This window comes from Sceloporus occidentalis, unplaced genomic scaffold, assembly GCF_023333645.1.
Source record: "Sceloporus occidentalis isolate IW3139 unplaced genomic scaffold, rSceOcc1.0.p SCAF_30, whole genome shotgun sequence".
NCBI classification, from domain to species: domain Eukaryota; kingdom Metazoa; phylum Chordata; class Lepidosauria; order Squamata; family Phrynosomatidae; genus Sceloporus; species Sceloporus occidentalis.
Genome location: NW_028317010.1, coordinates 246,571 through 273,415, shown reverse-complemented (window position 1 = coordinate 273,415; position 26,845 = coordinate 246,571). Strand labels below are relative to the sequence as shown.

General features: G+C 39.0%; 1 protein-coding gene across 1 annotated transcript; it reads left to right on the top strand.

Annotated features, from left to right (window-relative positions):
* The first annotated feature begins 6,866 nt into the window (after positions 1 to 6,866).
* Positions 6,867 to 26,255, top strand: LOC149298843 (sphingosine-1-phosphate lyase 1-like). The gene is made up of 14 exons (XM_089486729.1): positions 6,867 to 6,875; positions 8,652 to 8,817; positions 10,172 to 10,239; positions 13,119 to 13,266; positions 14,931 to 15,010; positions 15,313 to 15,441; positions 20,720 to 20,808; positions 21,347 to 21,455; positions 21,747 to 21,845; positions 23,310 to 23,456; positions 24,037 to 24,275; positions 24,442 to 24,588; positions 25,447 to 25,567; positions 26,115 to 26,255. The coding sequence occupies exons 1-14, from the start codon at positions 6,867 to 6,869 to the stop codon at positions 26,253 to 26,255; spliced, it is 1,692 nt and encodes a 563-aa protein (XP_089342855.1).
* The last annotated feature ends 590 nt before the right edge of the window (positions 26,256 to 26,845 follow it).

Genomic DNA, 26,845 nt, shown 5'->3' with positions numbered 1-26,845 from the left:
CGGTCACCCTATTCTATGGCCGTTATCTTCACTACAGGGTGTCATATCCCAGCCTTCCGTGTCTTAAAGGTGCTCAACCTCAATAGTGTAACATAGCTGATCAAAGAAAGAAAATGCTGTGACAGAGACCTGTACTCTGACTGAGCAGCTCGACCGTAGGGATCTTCTTTGCCTCTGAAAACTCAAGGGATTAATCCTTTGTAATCACCCAAGCACTATTCGGGAAAAAGTGTCACTATTTAGGGTTGTTCCTAAGAGAGCAGCAGCAATCCAGGTACCAATGAAGAGCCAGGGTCCAAGGATGTTATGTTCTAAAGAGCGACTTGATCCGTAGCTGGGGCCCTGAGAGACAGCACTGGGAATGTCCCTGGGAATAGTCTGTAAGTAGCCGGGCCAGAGTTCCAGACCCACCACAAATACAGCACAACCCCAAAAGAGCAATGCGGTAGAGCAACAGATGCCCGTACAGACTCAGTTTCAAACATTTAGCTGGCATTGCCGCGGTTCTCAGCCACTGCAGAGTTCCATGGATTTGCGGCTAAATCCCGGTCAGGAGCCAGGCAGGGAGTCCAGCTAACACAAGGGGGAAAACAGGGTCTAGGAACTCATAACGTTGGGTCTAGGAGCTCATAACTTCTTTGACTGAAGATGTAAAGCACAGATAAGGGGTAAAATCCACAAAAACAAAAACAGGGCCAGAACATTCTCCTACACCGTCCAGGGCAAAGTAGAGCTGGGGGGGAAACCGGACAACTGGGCAGGGTCTGGACATAACATGGGGAAAAATAAAAATAATTTAAACGTGATGATGAGCTGTCACATTAAAATGTATTTGATGGCTGGAGTGGCCATTTAATACAGAAGGCTATGTGACGGGACCCAACTGGCTACACCTGCCAAATTGTGTTTCCTTTGTTCGGAGACATTGCGGTTTAACCCCATCATCGCTGGACAAGACTAGCGCTTGGCGAGGTGAAGCAGGGACAGTAATCTAATGAGCTGTGCTGGCACTGTGGCTAGCCCGAACTCAGCTACACAGTGCTAATATTGTCCTGAAAAGAACAATATGACAGAACTAATGTTGAGGTGAAAACGGGAACTTTGAACTTAAAATGGGTTTTATTGGGAACAGCAAAGATAATTATAAACACAAACATAATTAGATCATGAACTACCAGGCAGCCGGCGTCTTCATACAATTCTATGGCCAGCAATGCCCACACGAAAAAGAGTCATTATTTATGGATGATTCCGAGGAAGCGGCGTCAATCCTGGGATACCATTGAAGAGCTCAGGAGGATGTTATGTTCCAAAAAGTGAATTGATCCAACGTTGGGACCCTGAGCGACAGCGTTGGAAACGTCTCCGGAAATAGTCTGTACTGTGGCTCGGCTGGAGTTCCAGAGGTGCGGCTAAAGATGGGTAATAAAACCAAGTTTCCCAAATGAGCTTCCTCTCTGTAACCACCTCCGATTGTGGCCCACCATGTGCACAGTATAACCCCAAAAGAGCGACATGGTGGGACAACGGACATCAATATAGACTCATTTCCAAATTTCGGCGGGCATTGCCGCGGTTCCTAGCCGCTGCACAGTTCCATGGATTTGTGGTTAGGTCCCGGTCAGGCGCATGGAGAGTTTCTGGCTATGTAGGCCCCCATAACTGGCTAGTCCATGGAAGCCTGGTTAGGGCAGACCGGTCACCCTGTGCCACATACGAGGGGATTGGGCAGGCAGGTAAGGAGTCACTCCATAAACCCGTCATGGCTCCCTACTGTGTCAGGATATACAACTTTATTCCAGTAAAAGTGTATTTCTAATATTTTACAAAGCACTTTGACATAAATTAAAGGATGAACTGATTAGGTAACAATATAATTTCCATATATTTCAACATTTCAACTGACCAAAGGGGTAAATGTCTGTGGCTTCGATTTTTTTTAATGTGACAATGGGCTACTGATGTATGTAAGGTATTTAGAATATGTAATATTTAGACAATTTTTTTAATTTCTAAACACATTTTGTTTATATACACAATATTGTATTTTTTGGCTGCTAAACACTCATAACACAGGAAACATTTTGCATTTCTATGAAAAAAAAAAGGACCGAAGGATCTGGGTACCAATGAGCATCTATCCGTTCTATATTGGGACAGTTGGCAGGTATGCACTTCAAATGTTATTTTTTTTAGTTACAGATAATCTGATGTTTCTTAAATAACACAGCATGAAATGTCGATGTTATAATCTTCTTTTAGTAGTTTGCTTTTTATACGACATGAACATACCTTGCCAATGAGCAAATATTAATAATTATCATCAAACGCTGCCTTCAAGACTGTAAGCTCAGCAGTATCTGTTGCTCTACATTTTTTTTTTATTATTTTGTAAAACTATTAGGAATATAAAAGTTGATCTTGAAATGTCCTCACCTTGTTCCACTGAGGTATGGCAATCTACCAAGAACCAAGTGTTTAACTCCCCCTTTTATTCTATCGCACCCTGCAGGTAGGTTAGCAAGTGAAACTTAACAAGCCTCCTTTCCTTGCAGCGTCTTCTCTGTGGCTATAGGTGTCGCTGTTCCTCACCAACCGTTGCTAACGCCGTCTACTCTGGTACCGGAACGACTTTAGATGCGCGCCGTTGCTACGTACGTTGCTACGTCGGCGTCGTCTCCAAGGGACTCGACAGGACGAAAGGCTGAGACGGGAAGGGTAAGAGGAGGTGTCTTTGGTCGGCGATCACATGCCCGCCATTTCCGAGAGGTGGAGTGACGGACAGGGGGTATAGGAGGGATTAGTAGCCGGTAGACAATGAGCTGCAGAGCTTTAAATCAGTGGGGAAGAGCGCATCTGGGAGATATATAGAAGCTGCTACTTGTATATAGAGACGACTAGGTGCATTATCATAAGGGCTCTTATTGTGCTTTAAGTATTCGCAGCCCCCTCCTGAACTTGCTGTTCCTTATCGGGGACCCTCTCAGTCTGTAGCCCCTCCCCGTCCAGGGAGTTACTTTGATTTCCGCCCAGTCTGGGTGATTGAAGTGCATGGACATGGAGTTGCAGGTATGTGACTCTTATCTGACATATTGACCGAAGCTTTTAATATATATATATATATATTTGTTTTGTACACTGGAAGATTTTTGCATTGTAACTGGCATTCGCTGTAAGTGTGTGAATGCCTTTTAATGTAATGTGATCATCAATGTGGGGCAAAGAGCAGGGCATATAGCCATGTTGTGGTGTAAATAATAAATATAATAAATAGCCTCCTCAGCAAATAATGTATTTGTATACGTTGTAAATACTTTAAAATGAACTGAAAAAAACTTGTAGGGGAAAAAAAACAACTTTAGGAAAAGTTGCTGCTCCAGAGCATCAGCGCAAACCCCCTGCATGGCCCGTTTTAGTGCCACTGATTGGTTGATTGAAATGGATGGGAGTACTTTCTGGACATATGAATGCTTGGGGGTCCCATGAACCCCCCCCCCTTGGCACTACCAATGAGCCAGATCTGGTGGTAAGTGGGTACAAGCTGCTGAACACATCTCCAGCAAGTCAGGTAGCCAGTGGCCTGGAAAGGGCCAAGCGCATGGGGGTGGGAGGCTGGTCATTGTATGTGTTCTAAACTCTTTTTCTATTTCCTTTCTCACTTCTTTTTTCTCTATTAAATAGTGCCTATTTTCTGTTTACACAAAGTCCAGTACTTTGCTGTGAATATATTCTAATCCGTTTTACACAACAACGAACTTTGCAGACTTGCTTGGATGTTTGTGGATCAGGTCTGTAGTTCTGCGTAGTTGCCAAGCAGGTTCTCTAACTGGCTTTGTCAGGAGCCACTGAAAAATAGGTTGTGAAATCTTGCCCTCCCAATACTTGATTTGTACTCCATCATAAAACGGATACAATTGTTTTTAATGCATGTTTAAAGGTTCTGTATTGCTGAAAGCATCGATGTTTTATAAAAACAAAGTGTCTTGGTTTGGAGCATAATCTAATATTTAAATAAAAATAAAATGCTTCACAACTGTGTGTTGTGACTGGCTGTTATTGTTTGTTTCAGTTGTGTTAGTAACATCTGTTAAGTGTAGCACAGCCTGTGATGCTGGAAACTGTCCGTAGACAATCAGTACTATAGAACTGAACACTTCTATGTTTTTTTCTGTTTTTTTTTTTTTTATATGAATTCCTTTTTTACATATATAAATAACAAAATGGATGCAGATGTTTTAGGTACCTTTTTATTGGGCTAACATTGAAAAAATGGCAGAAGAATTCTGGCAGAAGAGACCATTGAAGCCCAGAAAGTTTAAATGACAGCCCCATTAAAGGAAGATGCATGTTAAAGTTCTCTGTCAGTACTTTAATGTGCATTCTTCGAAAATAAAAAAGGCACTTACCTGAGGTAGAAATTGCATCCCTGCAGTCTTCATGTGTGGACCCAACAATTCTTGCCACAGAAGTCAACAGGAGTGCTTTCCACGCATGGACACACCATTACACGCAGCGTCCCTCAGGCCAGTCTGGGGGACAAATGTATATGGGGGACATACTGCACGATCTCCCCATACGTTTGGAAGAGGGACACCATGGAAACTTAAAGGGACCTTTCAGCTATCATATGAATAAAGTCCTTTACATCTTTTTCTGTGTTGGACCTAGAAAAGCATCAACTTCAACTAAAGACACCATAAATAAATTACAGGTTTTATCTTGTTGTGTGCCCTTGTATTGTATATCTAATGTATGAAGATTTAAACCTTTTTTTCATCTGTCCTGCCCAGGCGTGTTCTGTGTCCGTTCCTGTCCTGTACCTACATTACTATGCGCTCTTTAAGAACTCTAATTTCACTATAATTTGTTGAATTGGTGTTTGCTACACCTGTACCTTTTGTTTCATGTAAACACTATTTTAATCAGCATCATCTCTTCCCCTTTCCCTTGTGACTGCTGCTCTTCTCCTGGTAGGTCTACTACATGTATGAAGGGAATGTTTTACATACCTGCAATGTGCAGGTTGCGCGAGTGTTGCGTTTGCATGCTTCCGAAGGAATCTCCCATAGAAGCATCATTCAGTAATTCAGTATTGCACCGATCAGGGGCCCATCCAGCACAATGTCGATCTTGCATGCTGAACAGTGTGTGTTTCACACAATAGCAAACTTAACAGCACATGGAGGCTAATGAGTACATTTGAGTTACAGCAATAGTCATTTTTTTGTAGTAGCATATTTGATGGTTATAGTGGTAACTGCTCATTAGCAACTGATTTTGGTTGTAAAAAGTTTTTTGAGTAGAATTACTATTATGATTACAATTACCGCTATAACAAAAATTACAGTAACATTTCCATTGCTGGACTCTTCAAGGCCTGTGAAGAAGGGAAGATCTAAGTGCAAAGTTTATTTGTGTAAAGGTGCTGATAAAGTGGGGATGTCACTGCTATTTTGTGGACTTGGATCATTCCACATTATATGCTAATAGGGAATAGCAAAGTGCAAAGACACTTCTATGTTTTGCAAGGTTTGCCTTCTTTTGTTTTTATTTAAATATCCTGTGTTTTTTTAATGTGGTTTTAAATGTCTCAGTGTTTCTTGCTGATCATGAACAGAGATTGCAGAGACAGCACTTCTGGAAAGCAAAATACTCTGATCCCTGCATGTAAGCAGCGATTGATGTATAGAAACTTCTTAATGTAGCTGCTGCGTTTGTCCTGTCACTGCATGCTTACACTGATCATGCGTTGCAATGTGATATTTTACCTGCTATAATTTTTACGACTTTTTTTTAAATAAAAAGTCACATGAGCCCAAATGCTTCTGAGGATAGTTATTGCGTTTTAACCCACAAACTGGGTTTACCAGAAGAACAAAAATGGTGGCCTAATAAAATTGTAAACCCAGATTAGCATAATTGTGGCATTTCTGCATTCCAATATGCCAGGGGTGTCCAAGTTTTTTCTGCAGCGGGCCACGTCATAAGAAATCTATGTGTACTTGGGCCGCACTCATTCTTCACTGAGCGTAAATCAATTTATTCCTACAGAAAGTAAAGTGCCAGGAAACAGATGACCAAATACACACCGACACCCAAACACATACACACCAGGACAGGCACTGCCACACCGACACCCAAACACATACACACCAGGACAGGCACTGCCACACCGACACCCAAACACACACACACACACACACCAGGACAGGCTCTGCCACACCGACACCCAAACACATACACACCAGGAAATGCTCTGCCACACCGACACCCAAACACACACACACACCAGGACACGCTCTGCTACACCGACACCCAAACACACACACACACAACAGGACGGGCTCTGCCACACCGACACCCAAACACACACACAACAGGACAGGCTCTGCCACATCGACACCCAAACACACACACAACAGGACAGGCTCTGCCACACCGACCCCCAAACACACACACAACAGGACAGGCTCTGCCACGCCGACACCCAAACACACACACCAGGATGGGGTCTGCCACACCGACACCCACACACACCAGGACAGGCTCTGCCACCCACCGGACAGGCTAAGCAACAACAACAAAAAAATAAATATATATATATATATATTTTATGCACTGCTTTAGTATCATGTCAGCCCTGGCACCCTGGTTGCATTCACAGGATCTTCCCAACACCCAGATTGAAAGCATAGGACTTGCCACCTTTGCCCCAAAACAACCTGTCTAAGGCATCCTAGCCTCAAACAGTCTACCTGTGCAATGCTTTCCCCTCACTTACACATCCATGCAGTCACACACATTCATACATTCATGCACTCATCCATATATTTATGCGCTCATTCACAGATACGCATGAACAAAAGATGTCGCAGGTAAGTTGCAGGGCTCCTGTGGAAGTGATCACGGTACGGTTCTTGTGGGCTTTTGTCCCCATTAAAGACGGCCCTGGTGGTCGTATCAGCCACCTTAATGCACGGCTGGCCGTGTAATTTAGTTTAAGACGACCTGGGGGGCAATTGCCCAGCCCGCCCCTGTCTGTGGACTGGTAACAAGCTGAGATTAGTAGCACTCCCTTTGAGAGTGCTACTAATGAGAAATCTCAGTTTGTTACCTGTATAAAAGACACCTGGGAGCTAGACATCTTGCTGATTGATAGGGGATCAAATACTAATCACTTTTTTTTCAGTGGGCAAACGTACAAAATCAGCATGGGATCTAATATTTTATTCCTTCACTGTAGCTTGACTAATTTTATTAAGTGCTTTTACTGAAAGATATTTAGTTTCTTTTTTTTGCTTTGGCATTTATTTTTAATGTATTTTTTTCTTTCATTTGTACAATAAAGAAAGTGAAAGAGGCCTGCAGCAATCAACTGTGGACTGAGAGGTGTTCGGTGGAATAGATGCTCTGTTAGTCCTGCTTATAGTGACTAATTTTGACAGGCCACTGGTTGGAGGCTGTGAATAGCCATTTTACACACAGTTTTCATACATATGAGACCCTACAATAGTTCCAAAAACTAAATGAGTGACCTCACTTGGCAGCTAGCTTACATTCTAAACTGAAGTGGTATCATTTGAAGTGTAAGAGACTTGTGTTTCTCTGCATTAATATATGGTACAATGTATTAATAAAGTGTGTTATTATAATGTAGCCAATGGAGGGACACATGAATGCAAGATTAGAAAAATTGAGGATTTGGGAACAAATGTGTGAAAAGGATGAATGAACCAGGCCTGTCTGTCGGCGCACACAAGGTGGGAGTGGAGAAGGCGCTATTACATGCTGTATTTTGCATCAGCAGTGAAGTCTTGCTGGCTTTCATCTGACAGGTTGTAGACACAGTTTGTGAGAACTTACTCAATGTCGTAGAGACCAAACAAGGTCTGCACAAGCCATGCTGGGACCTGTCATGGCCTACTTTCTCTGAAAGAAAGTGAGAGAAGAATGAGAAGAAACTGCTTGATTGAGAATGAGGGAAGCCTTTATCTCTCCCTCAATTAAATAATAAAAAATATTGAAATTACCTCAGTCATGCTATTGTGTCTTTGTTAGGGGTACTCTCTATATTTACAAGAGCCATTCCTGAGGTCTTTGATAGAGCAGTGCAAAAGAGTTTTAAAATAAGACTAAAAAGTCAAAAAGTTCAAATGTTAGACCACAAACACCCTCTACCCCATGCCAGTAAATGTTGTGTAGTGTGTAAGAGACCATTTCATTGTTTTTAATCACTACCCTATCTGGAAACTACCTAGGTTTTACTTGCAGTCTCTATGTGAAGAACTGCTTCCTTGGGACTATGAGTCCTTTTTCTCTTTCTCTGGGCATGAGTTATTTGGTCACTTTAACATTCCCCTCATACTCTCCTCTCTAAGAGAGCCAGAGGCTAGTCTCATCCATTTGTGTGGCCAGCTCTCTCTCTCATCTGAAGCCACTCCCCCAGTGTGTGTTGGCATCAGTGTGTATGTTAGTGTGAGTATGAGTGCATATATGTGTGTCGCTGCATATGTTGGGGGGAGCAAGGGGCCACTTGGCTTTACTTGCTTCCTGGGCCAGTAGGTAACAGCCCTCCCCTGATACATCGTATCTATATTGTTTGCCTATAAGTGTGTTTCTGTTGAAATGATTTGTGCACTTTGCTTTTCTAGGAAACACTAGCAGTATATAAAGAATTTGCCTTCGAATATTTATATGACGCCAGAAATTTGGTCAACGAGGCATGCAAAGGAAAAGACTCATGCCATCTTATTGCTCTGACTGTCACATCTACGCTTCTATCTGTATGGATTTACAACTTTATTTTTCAGCGTGAAAGTAAGTATTGTTTCTACTCATTTTGTAATGCAGAATATATTTTACAGAAATCATCGGCTTTATTCTGAGAGTTTTAGGTGATTAATGCATGCCTATGAACAGGCCTGGACTGGCTATCCAGGAAACAGGAGTGTGTGTTTTTAAAACCAAACACATACTTAATTGAATAGAAGAAAAAACATTCACAACAGGATAACTTTTATTCTTAACAGTTGCCGGTGTAATTGGCTAATATAATGTACAGATGTAAATTTTACCCCACGCAAGCTGTCACTATTTCTTTGACAGATGTACTTAAATGTAGTCTTTTCATTATATGTAGTATTTATAAACGTTGTGTTGTCTGTAAAGTAGGAAAGCATTTTGAAACATTGATGCTACCCCACTGTGTAGCTGGATCTGCAGCTTCTCCCTTTAAAAGATAAATATATATATATATATATATATATATATATAATTATTATAATATTCAGGTACCTCCCAAGGACCTAAAAAAAACCTTGGCGCACATTTTTTTTTGTTTTTGTTAGAAATACCAATAAAACTGTTACTCTCCGGCAGTGCGATGTAAGCAGCCTTTGCTGTGTGGTTTCTGGGATGCTTATGGAAGACAATATATTGGTACCATATTATATACTATCACAAAATTCAGTGCATGTAGTGGAAATTATGTATGAAAAGTGATCCTCATGCCAAATATTAGCAACTAATGGAAGAAATGTAACAGTTCGTTTTGGTTGCTTTAGTGATAAGGCCAATTATCACTGTTCACCTTTTCGTACACATGAGAATAATTAACATAACCACAATTTGTGCTGTGAACATGTAAGGACCACTGTGGGGTATACACATTGTCCACGTGGCAGCAATATTAATAATTACGAGACTAAAATTTCTCGTGTCACTTTTGTTGTTTTTAATGTTTTAATAACCATTTTTATTTTAATTCATAACAGGTACTTTCAATATACCTTCCTAGAAAAAAAACATATCTGCCTTTCTGTAGTAACGTAGAAGAATGAGTCTGTGCTTTCTTCTGTTGCTGTTTTGACTTATCTATGTTGCTCCACGGCACTAATGCAGGCGCTTCTTGTAATGGCAACTTAACAGCCGCAGCATAATTTTATTTAATTTTATTTGTGTGAAGTGAGATTAACAAAGTTGGGTATTTGGAACTTTTTGAATGTTTTATTAAAAGTTGAGATTTAAATAATCAAGGTAGGAATTTATTTTGGTATAGTATAGACATTGTTTTCACTAACGCGGACGATATTTGCATGCTGTGCAATTTTTAACATTTATTTCAATTCTGGATGCACTTTTCTTACTTGGTCTCCAAATCCTATCCTTGCAGGTCTTACATCCAGGTGTAAAAAGCAGTTTTTCAAAACTGTACGTAGATTACCTTTCATCGGCACAAAGGTGAGATATTGAGGAGTATGCGTGGCTGATCATGTGCTATGGTTTCTCGACATGTATTATAGGCAAAGCATATTTGAAAGTAATCATATAGGGCTAATGTGATATGCAGAAGAAGAATGTCATTCAGAATGGATTATTTAACTTTTCATTGTGCAGCTAATCTCCTTGTTCACATCAAATTCCCACATTAATCTTTTGTAATGAATAGTAAATTTAATAAATAGTAATTTTTTTCCTTATGTGAAAATTCACTGTTCAGTAAATAAATTTCTTCATCCAGGCCTCCTGGGTATCGGGTATCTGCCGAGCCATCTATTCAAATAGTACATGTAACGTTCGCAGTGGAAGTTAACGGAGATGTTCAAAAACCTAATTACCTCTCGTGGAATTAATCAAGACTTAGCTGCAGCTGCCTCATACTGAAAATTATTTGGAAAACCCTTATTTTTTTTAATATCTAATTAGGCATTCTAGCCAGGAACTATGGGCAGTGTATGCTACAAATCAGGGTCAATTTGTGTTTGAGATGCGTTCTTCATTGGTTGGGTTGCTTGCTTTAAATACTTTGTAAGCAACATAGATATTGTAGCTGTCTCTTTAATACACATCAGTAATTTCAAAACAGTTCTACAAAATGTAAGCAATGAATTTCACTGTCCTATTGTCAGCTGCAAAGTTTACTAGAGGTCACTGCACGGTAGTGACAATAAGCAGGGCTGTTGTGTAGAGAGAGAGGCAAAGCTACATTGGCCTAGTATGAATCATAATTGTGTTGTAAATTTTAATATTTGTTGCCTACAGTTCAAAAGTGTGTTTTATGAGGTTACACACATATGTTTTACACATGTTTACCTATAAACGAGAAACATGGGGAAGTGTTACAATAGCAGTTCCTGTTAACCAGTTTCACTGATCTCCTCACATATGCGACGGCTTTTTATTGTCCCTTAGTTATTGTACCTGAATTATAGTTCTTTGAGATTTGGACCGTAGACCTTTTAGTCCATAAATATTACTATTTGTTGTATTAAGCTTTGAAGTGATTATATCTATTTTGTACGTGACCATTGCACTATTGATAAGATAATGTCAGTGTGTTATTTACCAGCCTTTTACGTGGTTGTACATAAGTATGGCAAAGGTTCAGACAGACTTCCATATTTGTCCGTTATTACCCAAGAAAAAAGCTGATTGTTCCTGTTTTTTTTTTTTTTAATTATATACTTTAAGTGATTCTGATGATTCACATGACTTGTTTTTCCAGACAAACTTAGCAGAAACGCTTAGGGCACTAAATGTTTTAGGGACGTCTTGGGAGGATGCATAGGAGAAACTAAATGTCTCCCCTGCCTTTACCTGTCAGGGGAATCCTGTTCCTATTGTTGATCTCTAGCGATCTACTATGCCCTACCTACAGACATGAGGTAGGCTTATGTACTATGCCCTACCTACAGACATGAGGTAGGGGGCTAAAAACTCAGTATGAGCGCAGTTTATGGTTCTTCTAGAATGAGACACACACTCTGTTCAGAACCAACAAAAGTAATATTCAGCATTGTTCACACACGCTTATTATACCGTCTTTTGTGAATAATAAAATGGCTGGTTCTCAGTCACCCATTATGACTAATGACATTCTAGCGAGGAACAAACATCATTAGCATCCCCATAAGCAATAGTCTTCAGCAATCACTCAAGTCGCCCAAAATATCACGACTGACAACAATGGCAGCCAACAGGAACAAAATAAGAAAAAAATGTTTTTGCATCAGTGCTTAACCACATTACTGTATATTGCATTTAGGGCTGGAAGTAACGATTAGGCCGCACTCCCCCCCCACTTTAAAATGCGGCCTATAATCGGGGTTTAGCGCAGGAATGCGCATTTACTGTTTGTATGTAATAAAATACAGTGTGTTAGTTAGAATACAGTTTTACTATTCCACTGATGTGTATTTTTTATAAAAATAGAATTTTTTCTTTAAAAAAGCACTTTTTTTTCCTTCTTTTTTTAAAGAGAAAAAAGCACCTAACTTTTAGGGTGCGGCCTATAATCGAGCCAATATGGTAGTTGGCTCATCAAATGAAGAACAAACGAAGTGTTACAAACAAACAAACAGCAGAATATAAAAACTGAATTTACAGACTGGAGGGTGGGAGGGGGTTAATGAGGGGATGAGAGAAACTGGGGACCTGATCAAACCAAAGGGTGGCAGGGAGTTTATTTAATCTGCAGACCGGAGGGTGGGACGGGGTTAATGAGGGGACCCTGGCAGTTAATGATAAGATAAGAGACAGACTGGGGACCAGATCCTACTGGAAGGTGGGAGGGAGGGAGAGAGTTAATAGATACCTTACAGCAGTCTCCCGCTCTTCTCCACTCTTAAGTAGCATCTGTCTGAAGTAAGTTAAACTTTAACTTTAAAACAATAGTTCGTGCTGTACACAGACCAACTAATTGTTGTCAAACATTTTCATTATTGGTTATTATTGATTTAGTCCATTAGTTGTTTCAGCCCTAATAGCATTGTACTTTATGCCCAAGAGATTTTTTTTCTTTTAACAAGTAAAAGTGAACACTGTATGTACTTAAAATATTTAATTACGGTACATTGACGTCGCTAATTATACTTTTTGTTTCTTTAGCAATTGCTTTATAGTAGCAAAAAAGATTACTATTTTTTTTTTTTTTAGCACAACTTTAATATGTGCAAAAGGGGAATTTCCAAATACTGCTGTCGGAGTTTAAAAAGTACATTGCGTGATTCATTTGTTTAGCTGTCGTCCGACATTTGTTCACTGAAGTATTGCATAACTTCTGTCTCTGGCCATTCTTATTAACGAGTATTTTTTTTTTTTTTTTTTGCTAATGTCTTTAGATTCAGAGTCAGCTGAATAAAGCCCTAGATGAAATGTCTGACAGGCTGGTGTCCTTAAAGGATGGGATGAGCTATGTGAAGGCGCTTCCCCAGACTGGACTCAAGCAGGAGCAAGTAATGGAGAAGCTGAAAGAATATTCTGCCCTTGGTAATTTAGCCACGTTATTAGTATGTTTTCACAAATCATGAGTTTGATAGTAAGTACCTATGGCGCATCTGCAAATGTAAGCTAAAAAAACTTGTGAATATAAATTTCAGGTGAACATTAAAGTTTACCAAATCCTACATTTCACAGTTTAGTTAATCTGTGTAATACAGTTCACAGATTAAAGTAGCCAATACATATGTAATCCAAACCCACCGTTATCGAGACTTCAAGATTATACCATCTAATTTGTTTGACTGGTTCAGGCAGCCTTTGTACCTTAGCTTCCCTAAGGTAAAAATAATTCCTTAATTTTGAACCGGATATTTCCAGTCCAGTTAGATTGACTGAAAATCAATTAGCACTATTTGTGGTTTTAATGTAGTTATGTAACTGCGTAGGTGAAAGATCCCCCGTCAAGCCATTCATACTGTTCTCGCTTTGCTGCGTTTCATGGCTGGCCATTTCTTGTGTTCCCCTGTACAATCATACCGTCCCCTAAACTAATGTCCAGCTCGTCTAAAGAGACAGCTCTACTAAAGAATTAATGTTAAAGTACTCTGAGTTCTTTAATGTGTGTTGTTCAAAAATGAAACCAGATCTGTCTGAGGTAGGCCCAGTAGCTAGAGCTGCCCCCCTCCTCCTGTGGTCTGATTACTCTTGCCACTGATAGACTGGTTGAAGAACACATTCAATGCATGTCCACAGCAGGGACATTGCGGGGGGGGGGGGAATTAAAGGGCATACCCGAATTTCCTTGGACAGATACATTTAATAAAGAAAAATTGGTGTTCTGTCTGATTCGGTTATGTCCCTGCACAAAAATACTACCTATGCACAGTGCATTACACTGTGCACAGGGGGCATTGCAGGTTCATATGGAGGCACTCCCTTCATGTATCTACAAAAAGAGGATCATGGAAGTGAACAGGATGGCTGGAGTTTCCATAGCAGTTAGGAACGAGAAGCTTGAATGTTTTAGCCCATGCGTATGTAACAGCCCTCCATAGACTTAACAATGAATTCCAGAATAGAGCCTAAACCTTTTGCCTTCTATGCTTCATTACAACATCACAGTAATCATTTTATGCTTTAATAAAATATATCCTGTTTGCCATGCCTTAACTAGAGAGCCCACACAATGTTTAAAGGGAGCAAAGACAAAAACAAGGTACAGTGAAGGAAAAAAATATTTGATCCCCTGATGATTTTGTTTGTTTGCGCACTGACAAAGACATGATCAGTCTATAATTTTTGAACAGTGAGGGGCAGAATAACAACAAAAAATCCAGAATAACGTATTTCAAATGAGTTATAAATTGATTTATAAGGTCTGGCCTTATTTTCGGGCCTTTGTACGAATCGCCAGATTTACCAAAATTAGTTAAATCTGAGTTTTTATACTTGTGGTGGCAAAGTAACTTCCTATTATAACCGTATACTGTATAGCTTCTAGAACAAAGAAATGTAACATGTACAGGATATATAATATGTAGCACTGCTTCTGGCATTTACTGTAGGCTTTTGCTTCCTTTTAATTATTTTGCACTGCTGGAGATTGTTTTGCTTTTTTACTAACTGCTCAATTTGTTTATTTTGAGATTTAAAAATATAAACTGGAATGTAAATGTTAACTGAATGTAAATCTAGCCTTTGTTTCATTGTAGGTGAAGTGTCCTGGGAAACAGGAAAAGTTTCTGGGACAGTTTACAGTGGAGAAGAAAGGTTGACGCAACTACTTGTAAAGGTAGTACAGTATACAATGGTATTTGTACATTCTATGTATAACAAGTTGGCGGTTTTTTTATCCACAATTCTTTTATTCAATTTTTTCTGCTTATTTTTGGATTGTAAACATTTATAAAGCCCCCATTTTTCACTCTGAGGATACATAGAAATATAACTCTGTCCTACTGTTGCTTTGGATCCTATTCTTGAAATATTTAGATATTTAGATTTATTAGAGGGTTAATTGGACATCTCTATAATCGCAAACAAAATCCCTAATATTTAATGAAACTGAATAAGATTACATTTTCCCTTCACCAGGTTTATGGAGAATTTGCATGGAGCAATCCTTTACATCCTGATATTTTCCCTGGTGTCCGAAAAATGGAAGCAGAAGTAGTCAGAATGACATGTACACTCTTCAATGGAGACCCAGAGTCTTGTGGGACAGTAAGTCAAACTTTTATTAACCCACCAAGTCAGATGGGATCTTAGGAAATAATCTTTATTTCCAAGTCTGCATATTAATGTTTTACATATTACATTAAAGTGTTTAATACATAAAGGTATTACAGGTAGGATGGTACTTGTCATTTCAATGTGTTATAACTGAAGGTATACAGTTTCACATCAACACTTTTGTAAATGTATTTTTAATTTTAATAACTGCCTATCAGGTTTTTTTAATTACTTTTCAAGATTACTATCTGCACTTCTGCATTTATTTTTAGATGAATAGAACAAAAACTTGAATCTTCCCTAAGAAAAACAACTCCACAAAAGCAAAACAGAATAATCTTTTTTAACCCCTTAATGCCCAATAATGGCCCAAGGGGTCTAACGACCAATGACGTGCCTGGAATTAAACAAGCTTTCTTCGACATCGAGGCATTTAGCAACACATTGAGGTCTCCAGACCCTCGTGAGAAGTATGGCTCCACTTGCAGGTTGAATACAGGTACTGCATTCAACCATGCAAGTCAATGGAGCCCATTAAAAAAAAAATGAAAAAAGCAGAAAAACTAACTTATTTTTTTTTTTTTTTATTACTATGAGCAAGTGCTAAAATTAGCGCTGTATCTTCCCAAAAATCTTGACATGGAAAGAGTTAAAGTAAAAACATTTCAAATACCCAAGGGGTGTCTAATTTAAAAAAAAAAAAATGAATGGTTTGATGGGGTAAATTGGAGTGGCTGGGCTCAAAGATAGGGCATAGGCGCAGACTGACCAAAATGGGGGGGGGAAGCGCACTTCCCAAATGTGGCCTTTTAACCCCAAAAATCCGACAAACCCATGCATGGGTGGTATCACTGTACTCGGGAGATGTTGCTGAACACACATTGGGGTGACATATAATGATATACCTGGAGTTATAAATTTATACTCCAAGTACAATTTGTGTGGGAAAAAAAATATTACTACCATAAACTTTGGCAAAGGCTAGTGGTAGAATCTCATGCATGAAAAGGGTTAAGATACTAGCATTTGAAATACCTTGGGGTATTTAGTTTTCAAAAATATATGGTTTGATGGGGTAAATTGAATTAGCCAGCTTCAAAGATGGTCATATTAGGACATGGGGGCAGTAGGACCAGATGTAAAAATTGCAGGATTAAAAATGTGCGCTTCCTAAATGTGGCGTTTTACCGCCCAAACAAAGCCACAAAACCATGCATGGGGGCTATCACTGTACTCAGGAGATGTTGCTGAACACATATTGGGATCTTGTTTGAAAGTGATGTATACCAGGAGCTGTAAATCCATACCTGAAGCGCAATGTTTGTGATAAAAAACACAAAATAAATTACTACCACAAAGCTTGACAAAGGGTGGTAGTAGAATTGGTGAATGGAAAGGGTTAAAATATCAGCATTTGAAATACCCTGAGGTATACCCGAAATAGCACAAGGCATCATTACCAGATTTGGAAAAAAATTGGTTTTAAAATAGCAAAACGCTACTTGTATTTATTGCCCAATAACTTGCAGAGAAAAAGAAAATATAACTTGTGTGGGTTCACTAAATGAGTGAGGAGAAAATTACATCTAAACACGAGCACCGCAAAAGTGTTAAAACAGCCTCGGCCCAAGGGGTACAAAAGGTAAAAAAACAGCCTGGTCCTTAAGGGGTTAAATACCCTTTTACAGGTATTTTGTCTACCTCCATGTTAATTCTTTTGACTGAGGTAAATTCCCTAAGAGGAAGCAGTGAATTGTTTTGTTATCAACAAAAGCTACATGAATATTCTGCAGTGGCGACTCTAGAAACAATATATAGGGGGGCACACAAGATACCTTGGGGCATTCATAATTTCCACCATTAAATCATACCACTGAGAAAATATATATATATAGCCAAAAGTAATGTGCTATGGAAAGATACCTTTGTTATTGGACTAACATAATACTCGGTCATTCGACATGGGAAGCCTGAAGCCACAATTTAGTACGACTAACCCTTGAAATAAATATTATAGCATAAATAACACAATACCTTAACTTTTCCACTAAATGATTTCAGGGCCTTGAATGTTTTGTCCCCTGAAGTCACTACAACTTCAGGAGGGCATTTTATCCCTGGATAAGTATAAATTAAATAATTCCAACTGCCAGGAAAAAGATAACCAAACACACACACCAGGACAGGCTCTGTCACACCGACACCCAGACACACACACCAGGACAGGCTCTGCCACACTGACACACAAACACGCTCACACCAGGACAGGCTCTGCCACACCGACACCCAAACACACACACAGGACAGGCTATGCCATACGGACACCCAAATACACACACACCAAGACAGGCTGTGCCGCATCAACACCTATACGCACACATACCCCAGGACAGGCTCTGGTACACTGATAACCAAAAACACACAAACAGCAGGACACAATCTACGTCACTGACATCTACATCAGGATGAATTTTTCACACTGCATTGTTGTTTATATCCCCTTAGTGTTTTTGACCCTTGTGTATTGATGCCCCAGCCAGCACCCTTTTAGTATAGATTAATGTGGTGCCCCCACACCCTTGTATAATCGCCTCCAGCCACCACTATTTGTATTAATGCCCCCAGCAAGCCCCTCCTTTTATTATTGATTTATGTGATGGCCCATCACATATACGCATTAGACATGCATTTTTATCTACATAATGAGTACTTATCTCTTTGAAGTAAAGACTATGATTGAAACATGATTTGAAAATTACAACTGAACTGGCAGTTTTGTTAATATTAGTTCCTGCTGCTGATATATATATATATATATATATATATATATATATATATATATATATATATATATAAATATTGGATCCTGCTGCTGCTGATAGATCAATTGAAATTCACTTGTGATCTCATCACTGAAGGTATATATCAAATCAACAGAATCAGACATACAAATCCTGTATTTGCAGGTATACAATAACAATATATAAAACGTAGCATTGCAGGTATAGATCAAATAAATACATGGAAACAGCATTGCAGGTATTACCGTATTTGCTCGATTATAAGACAACCCTGATTATAAGACGACCCCCCAAAATCTGAATATTAATTTAGGAAAAAAAGAAAAAGCCTGAATATAAGACGACCTTATAGGAAAAAAGTTTCCTATAGTAAACTATTTTTTTTTTAATAAAAGCTATGATTGAGAAAAATATTTTGTTTTTAATTCCTTTTATTTTCCAACCTGCCCCCAGTTATGCACATCTGCCCCCAGGCTTGTCACTCTGCCCCATAAATGCCTTAAACCCCTATATGCCACTGGGCCCCATGATATGCCTTTTAACCCTCTAAATGCCACTGGGCCCCATGATATGCCTTTTAACGCTCTATATGCCACTGTGACCCATTATATGCCTTTGACTCCCTATGTGCCACTCTGCCTCCAGACATGCCTTATAACCCTATATGCCACTCTGGCATTTAGGGGGTTAAAAGGCATGTTATGGGGCAGAGTGGCATATAGGGATTGATTAGGCATTTCAGGAGGCAGAGTGGCGTATAGAGGGTTAAAAGGCATTTCTGAAGGCAGAGTGGCATTAAGGGGGTTAAAAGGCATTTCATAGAGCCTACAGAAATGCCTTATGCCCCCCATTTAACACCCCCCCCCCACTCGTGGAGGAGAGTGAGGGGGGCCTCCGCGTCCAAAAAAAAAAAAAAAAGCGTTTCAGCCTGCCCAGGACTTAAAGTCCCATTGCGGGACTGTCCTGGGCAATCCGCTGGATGGTTCCAAATTCGGCGGGGGGCAAGGAATAACCTAGGGGGGGCAATTGCCCCCCCTTGCCCCCCTGTAGCGACACCACTGATAGTGATCCAAAGCCAGTTACTCCTTTTCTTCCTGGGCTCTGTCGTGAAGGGGTTAAGTTATAGACAGCCATATCTGCATTGGCCTAATTTATAGAAATTAGTAAATTTATTCCACTGTACACCACAAATGCTCAAGAATACGGTACCTGAGGTGATGTTTGCAGAGAGAACACTTATTTGGAGATGCACTTAAAATTTTGACCATATTGCCACATTTGAAATATGTTCTTGGCTTGCAACATATCGTGGCTAATCTGATGTGTCACGTAGTCAGCAGTCTTGAGGGGGATCAGCTGAGAGTGATGCAGAATCCTGTAATATACTCCAGGGGCCCGGACGGGACTGATAGTTTAAGTAGGTGATTTAAAAAAAAAAAAAAACACAGTAAAAAACGCATGCTAATAGAACTTTTATGAGGCATTGTTAGTAAACATCATCATAATGCAGATTATGAAGAAAAATGTGACAGCTGACTGTTGGGAGCTTTTAACCCATTGAGTGCCAGGGACAGACCAAGTTTTGTAGTTTTGATATAGTTTGACAGGTATATAAATAGCATACACTTCACCTAAGGAAGTATACACACATACTGTTACGGCTTTCTCTGCCGACGGTTTCTACTACTGTAAACGTTTCCTGAAGGTTTAACCAGACCCTGCTGGAACCTCTGACGACCCCCTCCTGCAGGCTGGTCGCTGCTACTGCGATCAGCGATGGAGGGTTATAGAGTCCAGAAAGAAAGATGAAAAGTTAAATGGTTAAGACATAACTAAAATGAAAATTACACAAAATGTAGAACTCTGTGCCCAAATGTCTTGTGCCTATACTAGAAATATTTTTTTAAACAAATTATATCCTTCCCTGCCCCATAACCAAAAGTTTCAATGTAATAAAAATTCTATGCAAGGGGACATTTCTTTTTTATAAAAAAAAATCTTTTTTTACTTATTCAACTTGTGGAGAATGTTGCTGAACATAAATCAGCGTTTTGGGCTTTTTTTTTTTTTTTTGCCATTAACGACACCAGAGTTCTGAAGAAATCAAGCAAGCAGCGAACTTGTATTTCTAATAGGAATGCTACATCTCTCTCCAATTGCTTAGAGATCGCCTGTATTCCAATGAAAAGATCTGTCCTGTATTCTGCAATTTCATGTCTTGCACTTACACATAACAAATCCCATTACATATAATAACAACCAAATGGGTGCAAAGTGGTTCAGGAGTTTGTATTCTCCAAGCTTTTCGATCGTATCAGAGGGTTATTTAACAATTTTGCGTTGAGTGACTGTACTAAAACCATTGACTGTGGCCCCCTAATGTTCCTGCTTCTTAAACTACATCTGTTATATTTTATAATTTCATTTTTGGAAGATAATTCATTTGAATATTGTTTTGTGTTCTATAGGTGACTTCAGGTGGCACAGAAAGCATACTCATGGCGTGCAAAGCATATCGGGACCTTGCATATGAGAAGGGGATAAAGGACCCAGAAATGTACGTACGTTTTCATTAAATGTCTGTTTCTGCATGCCTAAACTTTGAAAGAGCATTTATTATTAGTCAATTGACTTAAGAAAAAGAAAATTATATATATATTTTACAGTACCCATGTCTGTTTTGACAATGATATCCAGATATTTGCTAGGGACAATAACATGTAGATATTTCAATAATAATAAAATCTTAATTGTAATGAAAATCAAAAAAACATGGTGGATATGCGACAGCAATATTTGATGCTGATTACACAGTACAATACACTAATTGACACAAATATTTGGGCTGAGCTTTGGGTTGCAGGGTATTCGGTTAAAAAAAAAAAATCTGCATTACGGGAAGCAGCAGATGTACGGTATTTCTGTCTTACAATAGACGCCTGCCAAAATGCTGTGGGTGTCCTCAGAATGACTTGGCATTGCTACACCACTATAGAGGGATTGAAACATAAACTGTAAACTATAGTAGCGGGTATAAGTGTTACATAAATGTGATTTTTGGTGTATAACGTCCCATCGCTATATCTATATTTTAGTATCGCCCCTGTGAGTGCACATGCAGCCTTTGATAAAGCTGCTCATTATTTTGGAATGAAGATGGTACATATTCCACTGGACAGCAAGACAATGCAAGTAGATGTAAAGGTGAGAACCAAATTTACTGGGATAAAAAACTTGAACCTCAGTGCTATAATTTTTTTTATATTAAAATGAAGTTTTATTTGCAAAAATACATAATTGCCTTTTAAACAAGCTGGTACTGAAGATGACGTATCGGACAAGACTGGAATCTAGTGCCATAAGAGCTATAATAGTTATATTTGTCATGCAAGTGTTGATGTCCAACAATACCAATGCACATGAAGGACATTGCTCTAGTGCATTTGAAATTCACCAGTGTTTTAATGAGTGTGCATGTATGTTCTTCATTTTCAGGCAATGAGAAGAGCAATTTCCAGGAACACAGCAATGCTCGTATGTTCAGCTCCTCAGTTTCCCCATGGTGTCATTGACCCTATAGAAGATGTAGCAAAGGTACAGCACTGTCTGTTATCCCTTGACCTCCCTAGACTGTGTTCTGTTTTATCAGCATGTGTAGTGTAATTACTTACATTTTTTTGTTAGTGATTTGGGCAAATACTTTAACCACTTCTTAACCGGCAGCATTTTTACCATTTTTTTTTTTTTTTTACTAAGCTTGTTAAACCATGTATGTGACTATATATGACATACAGCAGGGTACACACATAAGGTAAGGTTAAAAGTTCACTATAGAAATACCGCATTTGCTCAATTATAAGACAACCCTGATTATAAGACGACCCCCCAAAATATGAATATTAATTTAGGAAAAAAAGCCCGATTTTATAAGACGACCCTATAGGAAAAAAGTTTTACTAGTAAATATTAATTCATGTAAACTGTTTTTGTTTTTATTTCCTTTTATTTACCAACCTGCCCCCAGTTATGCACATCTGCCCCCAGGCATGCCTTATACCCTCCTATATGCCACTCTGCTCCATGTAATGCCTTTTAACCCCCCCATAGATGCCACTCTGCCTCCAGAAATGCCTTAGAGTAACATATAAGGGGTTAAAAGGCATATCATGAGACAGAGTGGCATATAGGGGGACACTTACCTACCCACTCTGACACTTACCTACCCACTCTGACACTTACCTACCCACTCTGACACTTACATACCCAGACACTAATATACCCACTCAGGCACTTCACTCACCGTGATGCCTTAGCAGGCGCTTGCTGCAGCTCCCACGGGATTACAGCATGACGCTGTGTGACCTTGCTAGGCCCCGCCTCCTCCAGAAAATTGAAGAGGTTTACCGGATCCGCTTTGGGACGGCACAGTGCCGCCGGGGTCCTGGTCCTGCTTCTGGAGAAATCTCCCCAACCGGCTCTGCTTCCCCGCAGTGGACGGGCTATCCCGGGAGTAGGAAGCTACGTGCGTATGCAACCTCGGCTGCTGCCGGCACTTTCGCCGGCGCTCGGTGATAGACGCCGGCAGCAGCTGAGGTTACCATACAGCAGGATCCAGGTCACCTGCAGCGCTGCGGGGGATCTGGATCTTAGTCTAATAGTCAGACCTCATTTGAGCATTTGCTCTGAAAAAAACCTTGTCTTATAATTACATTTTATATATTAAACAAAAACCTTCAGTTGAAAAAAATCAACTCTTCATCTCATAGTTTTGTGTCTTCCTGCTTCCAGTAAATTGCTGATCATGCCACATGCTGAATAATAAGCAATACATGGAATAACTAATGGTTACTATACATTACGGAAACTGAACAGTGATCTGCAATGGCCTGATCTGACATTTTACTGTAAAACAGTTTGTGTTGAAATAAGATACACCTTTTTATAGCTCTCTGAACTCTAGCTGCATATTCTTTGATTATGAAATATTTGATTAAATGATCGCATAAGTTGATGCTGAAATGATATCTATAAATTGATTTTTTTTTTGTCTCTATGTAGCTTGCACTGAAATATCAAGTCCCATTTCATGTCGATGCCTGCCTGGGTGGTTTCCTCATTGTTTTCATGGAGAAAGCTGGGTTCCCTTTAAAGCCATTTGACTTCAGAGTCAAAGGCGTCACCAGCATCTCGGCTGATACACACAAGGTAAAACAGTCAAGTGTCAATAAAGGGTCAGTTGAAACGGGGTACAATTAAGCATTTGGATATTAGAAGATAAAAAAATATTAAAACTATATACATGAGTGCAGTTGGATTATCTATACACATATGCATTGTGTGCAGGTGGTAGAGTACTTTAATGTGAATTCTTTATTAGAGGGGGTGTCAGGGACATTAGACTGTCCCTTTCTAAGAGCCCGGTGGTAAATAGCATTTTTTTTTCAGTGGGGTGACTTTGGCATGGTTTTCTGACCTTTTGAATTTACATAGATTTTATTTGTGTGTGTATTGTAAAACCCTTCCCGCGTATATTTATTTGGGTTAAGAGAATAAAGTATTTGAGTGCAGGTTCTTAAGATCCATGCCTTCACAGATCTTCGGGAAATAATATTACCTAACAAATGACCATATTATAGCTAATCATGTCACTGATATTAAAGAGGAAAAAAATATTCTTGTAAAATTAATGTCTGGTTAAATGTTTAGTGTAACATCGCTCTCAGAACGTAATCAACATTCAAGTGAGACAGTTATTTTACCCTTATTTTTTGTTTATTTTTTACAGTATGGTTATGCACCCAAAGGATCCTCTGTAATACTGTACTGTAATAAGAAGTACAGACATTATCAGTTCTTTGTCGCACCAGACTGGCAAGGTGGTATCTACGCATCTCCTGCTATAGCAGGTTCCCGTCCCGGAGGTATAGTAGCCGCCTGCTGGGCCACCATGATGCACATTGGAGAAGCTGGATACATAGAAGCCACCAAGAATATTATTAAAGCGGCACGTTTCATTGAAACAGAGTATGGTTTTTTTTTTTTATTATTTATATATATTTATAGGTTCCATTTGAATTGTTGGTCATTTACTTTGTTTAGTTAGATAACAGAGCAATGCATAGCTATTCAATACATTTTCTAGGTTATTTATAAAAAATACCTAACTTTGTCTTTTTGGTCTATGCCTAAGGTTACGGAAGATCAAAGATATTGTTATTTTTGGGAAACCTGAAGTCTCTGTAATTGCAGTTGGATCAAATTCTTTTGACATATACCGTTTGTCCAACTCCTTAACGGCAAAGGGCTGGAACCTCAACACACTCCAATTCCCATCTAGGTAAGTGTTACTCCTCGTACATTTCTTCATTTACATTCTCTGCTAGTGTCTTTTAGTTTCATTAAGCTTGGTAAATGAATGCTAATAATAATTGCAATAATAAAAAAAAGTTCTACCCCATACGTACTCCAGCACAGCAGCCACTGATGTGGATTGAGGAGCTCCCCCTTTAGCGGAGGATTTAAGGGCCTTGTGGCACTGCCATTTCACAGCAGTATCATTACCGTGTAGCCACATCATTAACAACTGGAGGTTTTGAATCCAATAAAAATAACATATTTAAAAAAAAATATAAAAAAATCTCTCAACCTCTTAATCACGCATAGTATACATTTTATGTAGACTGCTTTTGTTTCAAATCTAGGTAATGTTCATGAATAGCTTTTTCTTTCCTAAACCTTTCTGATTTTGTTAGTAGAAGAACAAACTTTTTGGTAAAACCCATTGCTAAGAAGCCAACAGAAAGTCACAGCCTCAAAGTGGAGGATAGATCCTATCACATTTGAAACCTTTTCTTACCCTAAAATACTTCAGAAGGCAAGGTTAAATTACCTTTAACAGAAGGCAAAGTTAATTTACCTGTTTTATTTTCATGATGAGACCTTCCAATGTAAAAAATTCAGAAAACATAATTTAACACCTTGATTTTTCTTTTTATGCTCATTAACATTTACTTAGTGTAAAATTTGAGTTAATATGGGAAATATGCTCTGATTTAGAATGTTCCAAAATATTATTCTGCATTGGAAATATACTAAACTTGGTTGCAAACATGCTTCTGTAGTCCAAGGGAATACCAAGTATAATCCAAAATAATGACCTTTGCAAACTCTTTTGTCTTCTGTTTTGCTGTTTCAGCATTCATCTCTGCCTTACACTGTTGCATACAAAGCCAGGAGTTGCCCAACAATTTGTGAAAGATGTCCAAGAATCAGTTGCTGTTATAATGAAAGATCCTGGAGCCAAAACCACTGGAATGGTATTAGTTTTTAACGTCTACTCTTACTTGAAGTGCATTTGTATTATAAATAGTGATTGTTTTAATGAATTTTGTGTTTGTGTTAAATACAAATTTAGAGTACACATTGCTCATGGTGTTATAGTCCGTAAACTGTTCTCATTCATGATGTCATTTTATGTGTAATCCATCTCAGATAGGGTCATCTTTTTATGATCAGTCGGGGGATTACAATTAATTTTGTTAAATTCTCATTTATGATTTGATACTTATATTGTCAAAAACATAATGGTTACCATGTCGCTAATGTGGCAACACAGTCTCGTGGCTGTGGTTGACTTAGAGAAGATGACCTGCTTTTGCCCTCCCTATAAAGCTGTCATACCTTTTCTTGCAGTCCTTGGTTAGTAGAGCCATACATGCTCAATGTATTTTTTGTCAGCAAGTGTATGTCTGTCTGTGTGCAGTTGTACAGATACTAATATTCAAGGTGCTTTAATGTATCAATGTTGCATTTTCTTCTCTGTTTATAAAAGTATTTATAACTAACTTTCCTTTCCCTCAATAGGGTGCTATTTATGGCATGGCACAAGCCATCCCTGACAGGTCCATGGTAACAGAAATTTCCCAAGCCTTCCTGGACTGTTTGTACAGCACAGAAACTCGTTTGTCTGCCAAGCAAATAAATGGTGCTTCTGGACACCACTAATGACAACCTCCTTCTCTTAATCGGTACTATTAAGAACTGCGGGGATTTGTAGCTGCAGATTGCTATGTGTTTTTTTTGGTTTTTTTTTGTTTGTTTTGTTTTTCTTTTTATTCTTTGAACCTGTTAGGGTTTTTATGAGCAATACGTAAATGCCAGTTAGTGAGGTACTTGTTCGATTTCTATGTATATCCTTTTCTTTGTAAACAGGGTAAAATGTATTTTGAAAGATAAATACTGATTTTAAAACGCCTAGAAATTAAACATTCCGTATTTTGCCTTACTCCTTTTTTTTTCTTTGCTGCTGTTTGTGGAAAAACACCACCGTTCTCAAAAGAAACAAGTTGCATTATAGTAGACAGTACTATGAGACTTGGTATCAGTTAGTTACAGTTTGAAATGTCATGGTTGTTTGTATCTAAAGTCCAAAAATTACACATGTTGGCCATTTTTGAAATCCTGTTCCATCACAGTCAACAAACTTGTTTTTTCCCCACTTCACCCTCAGAATTAATTTAGATAAACATCTGATTTTAAATTGTTGAATGTGCTAAGTCGTTTTGTGAAAGTCAGGGGTGTGTAGCTGTGGGTCT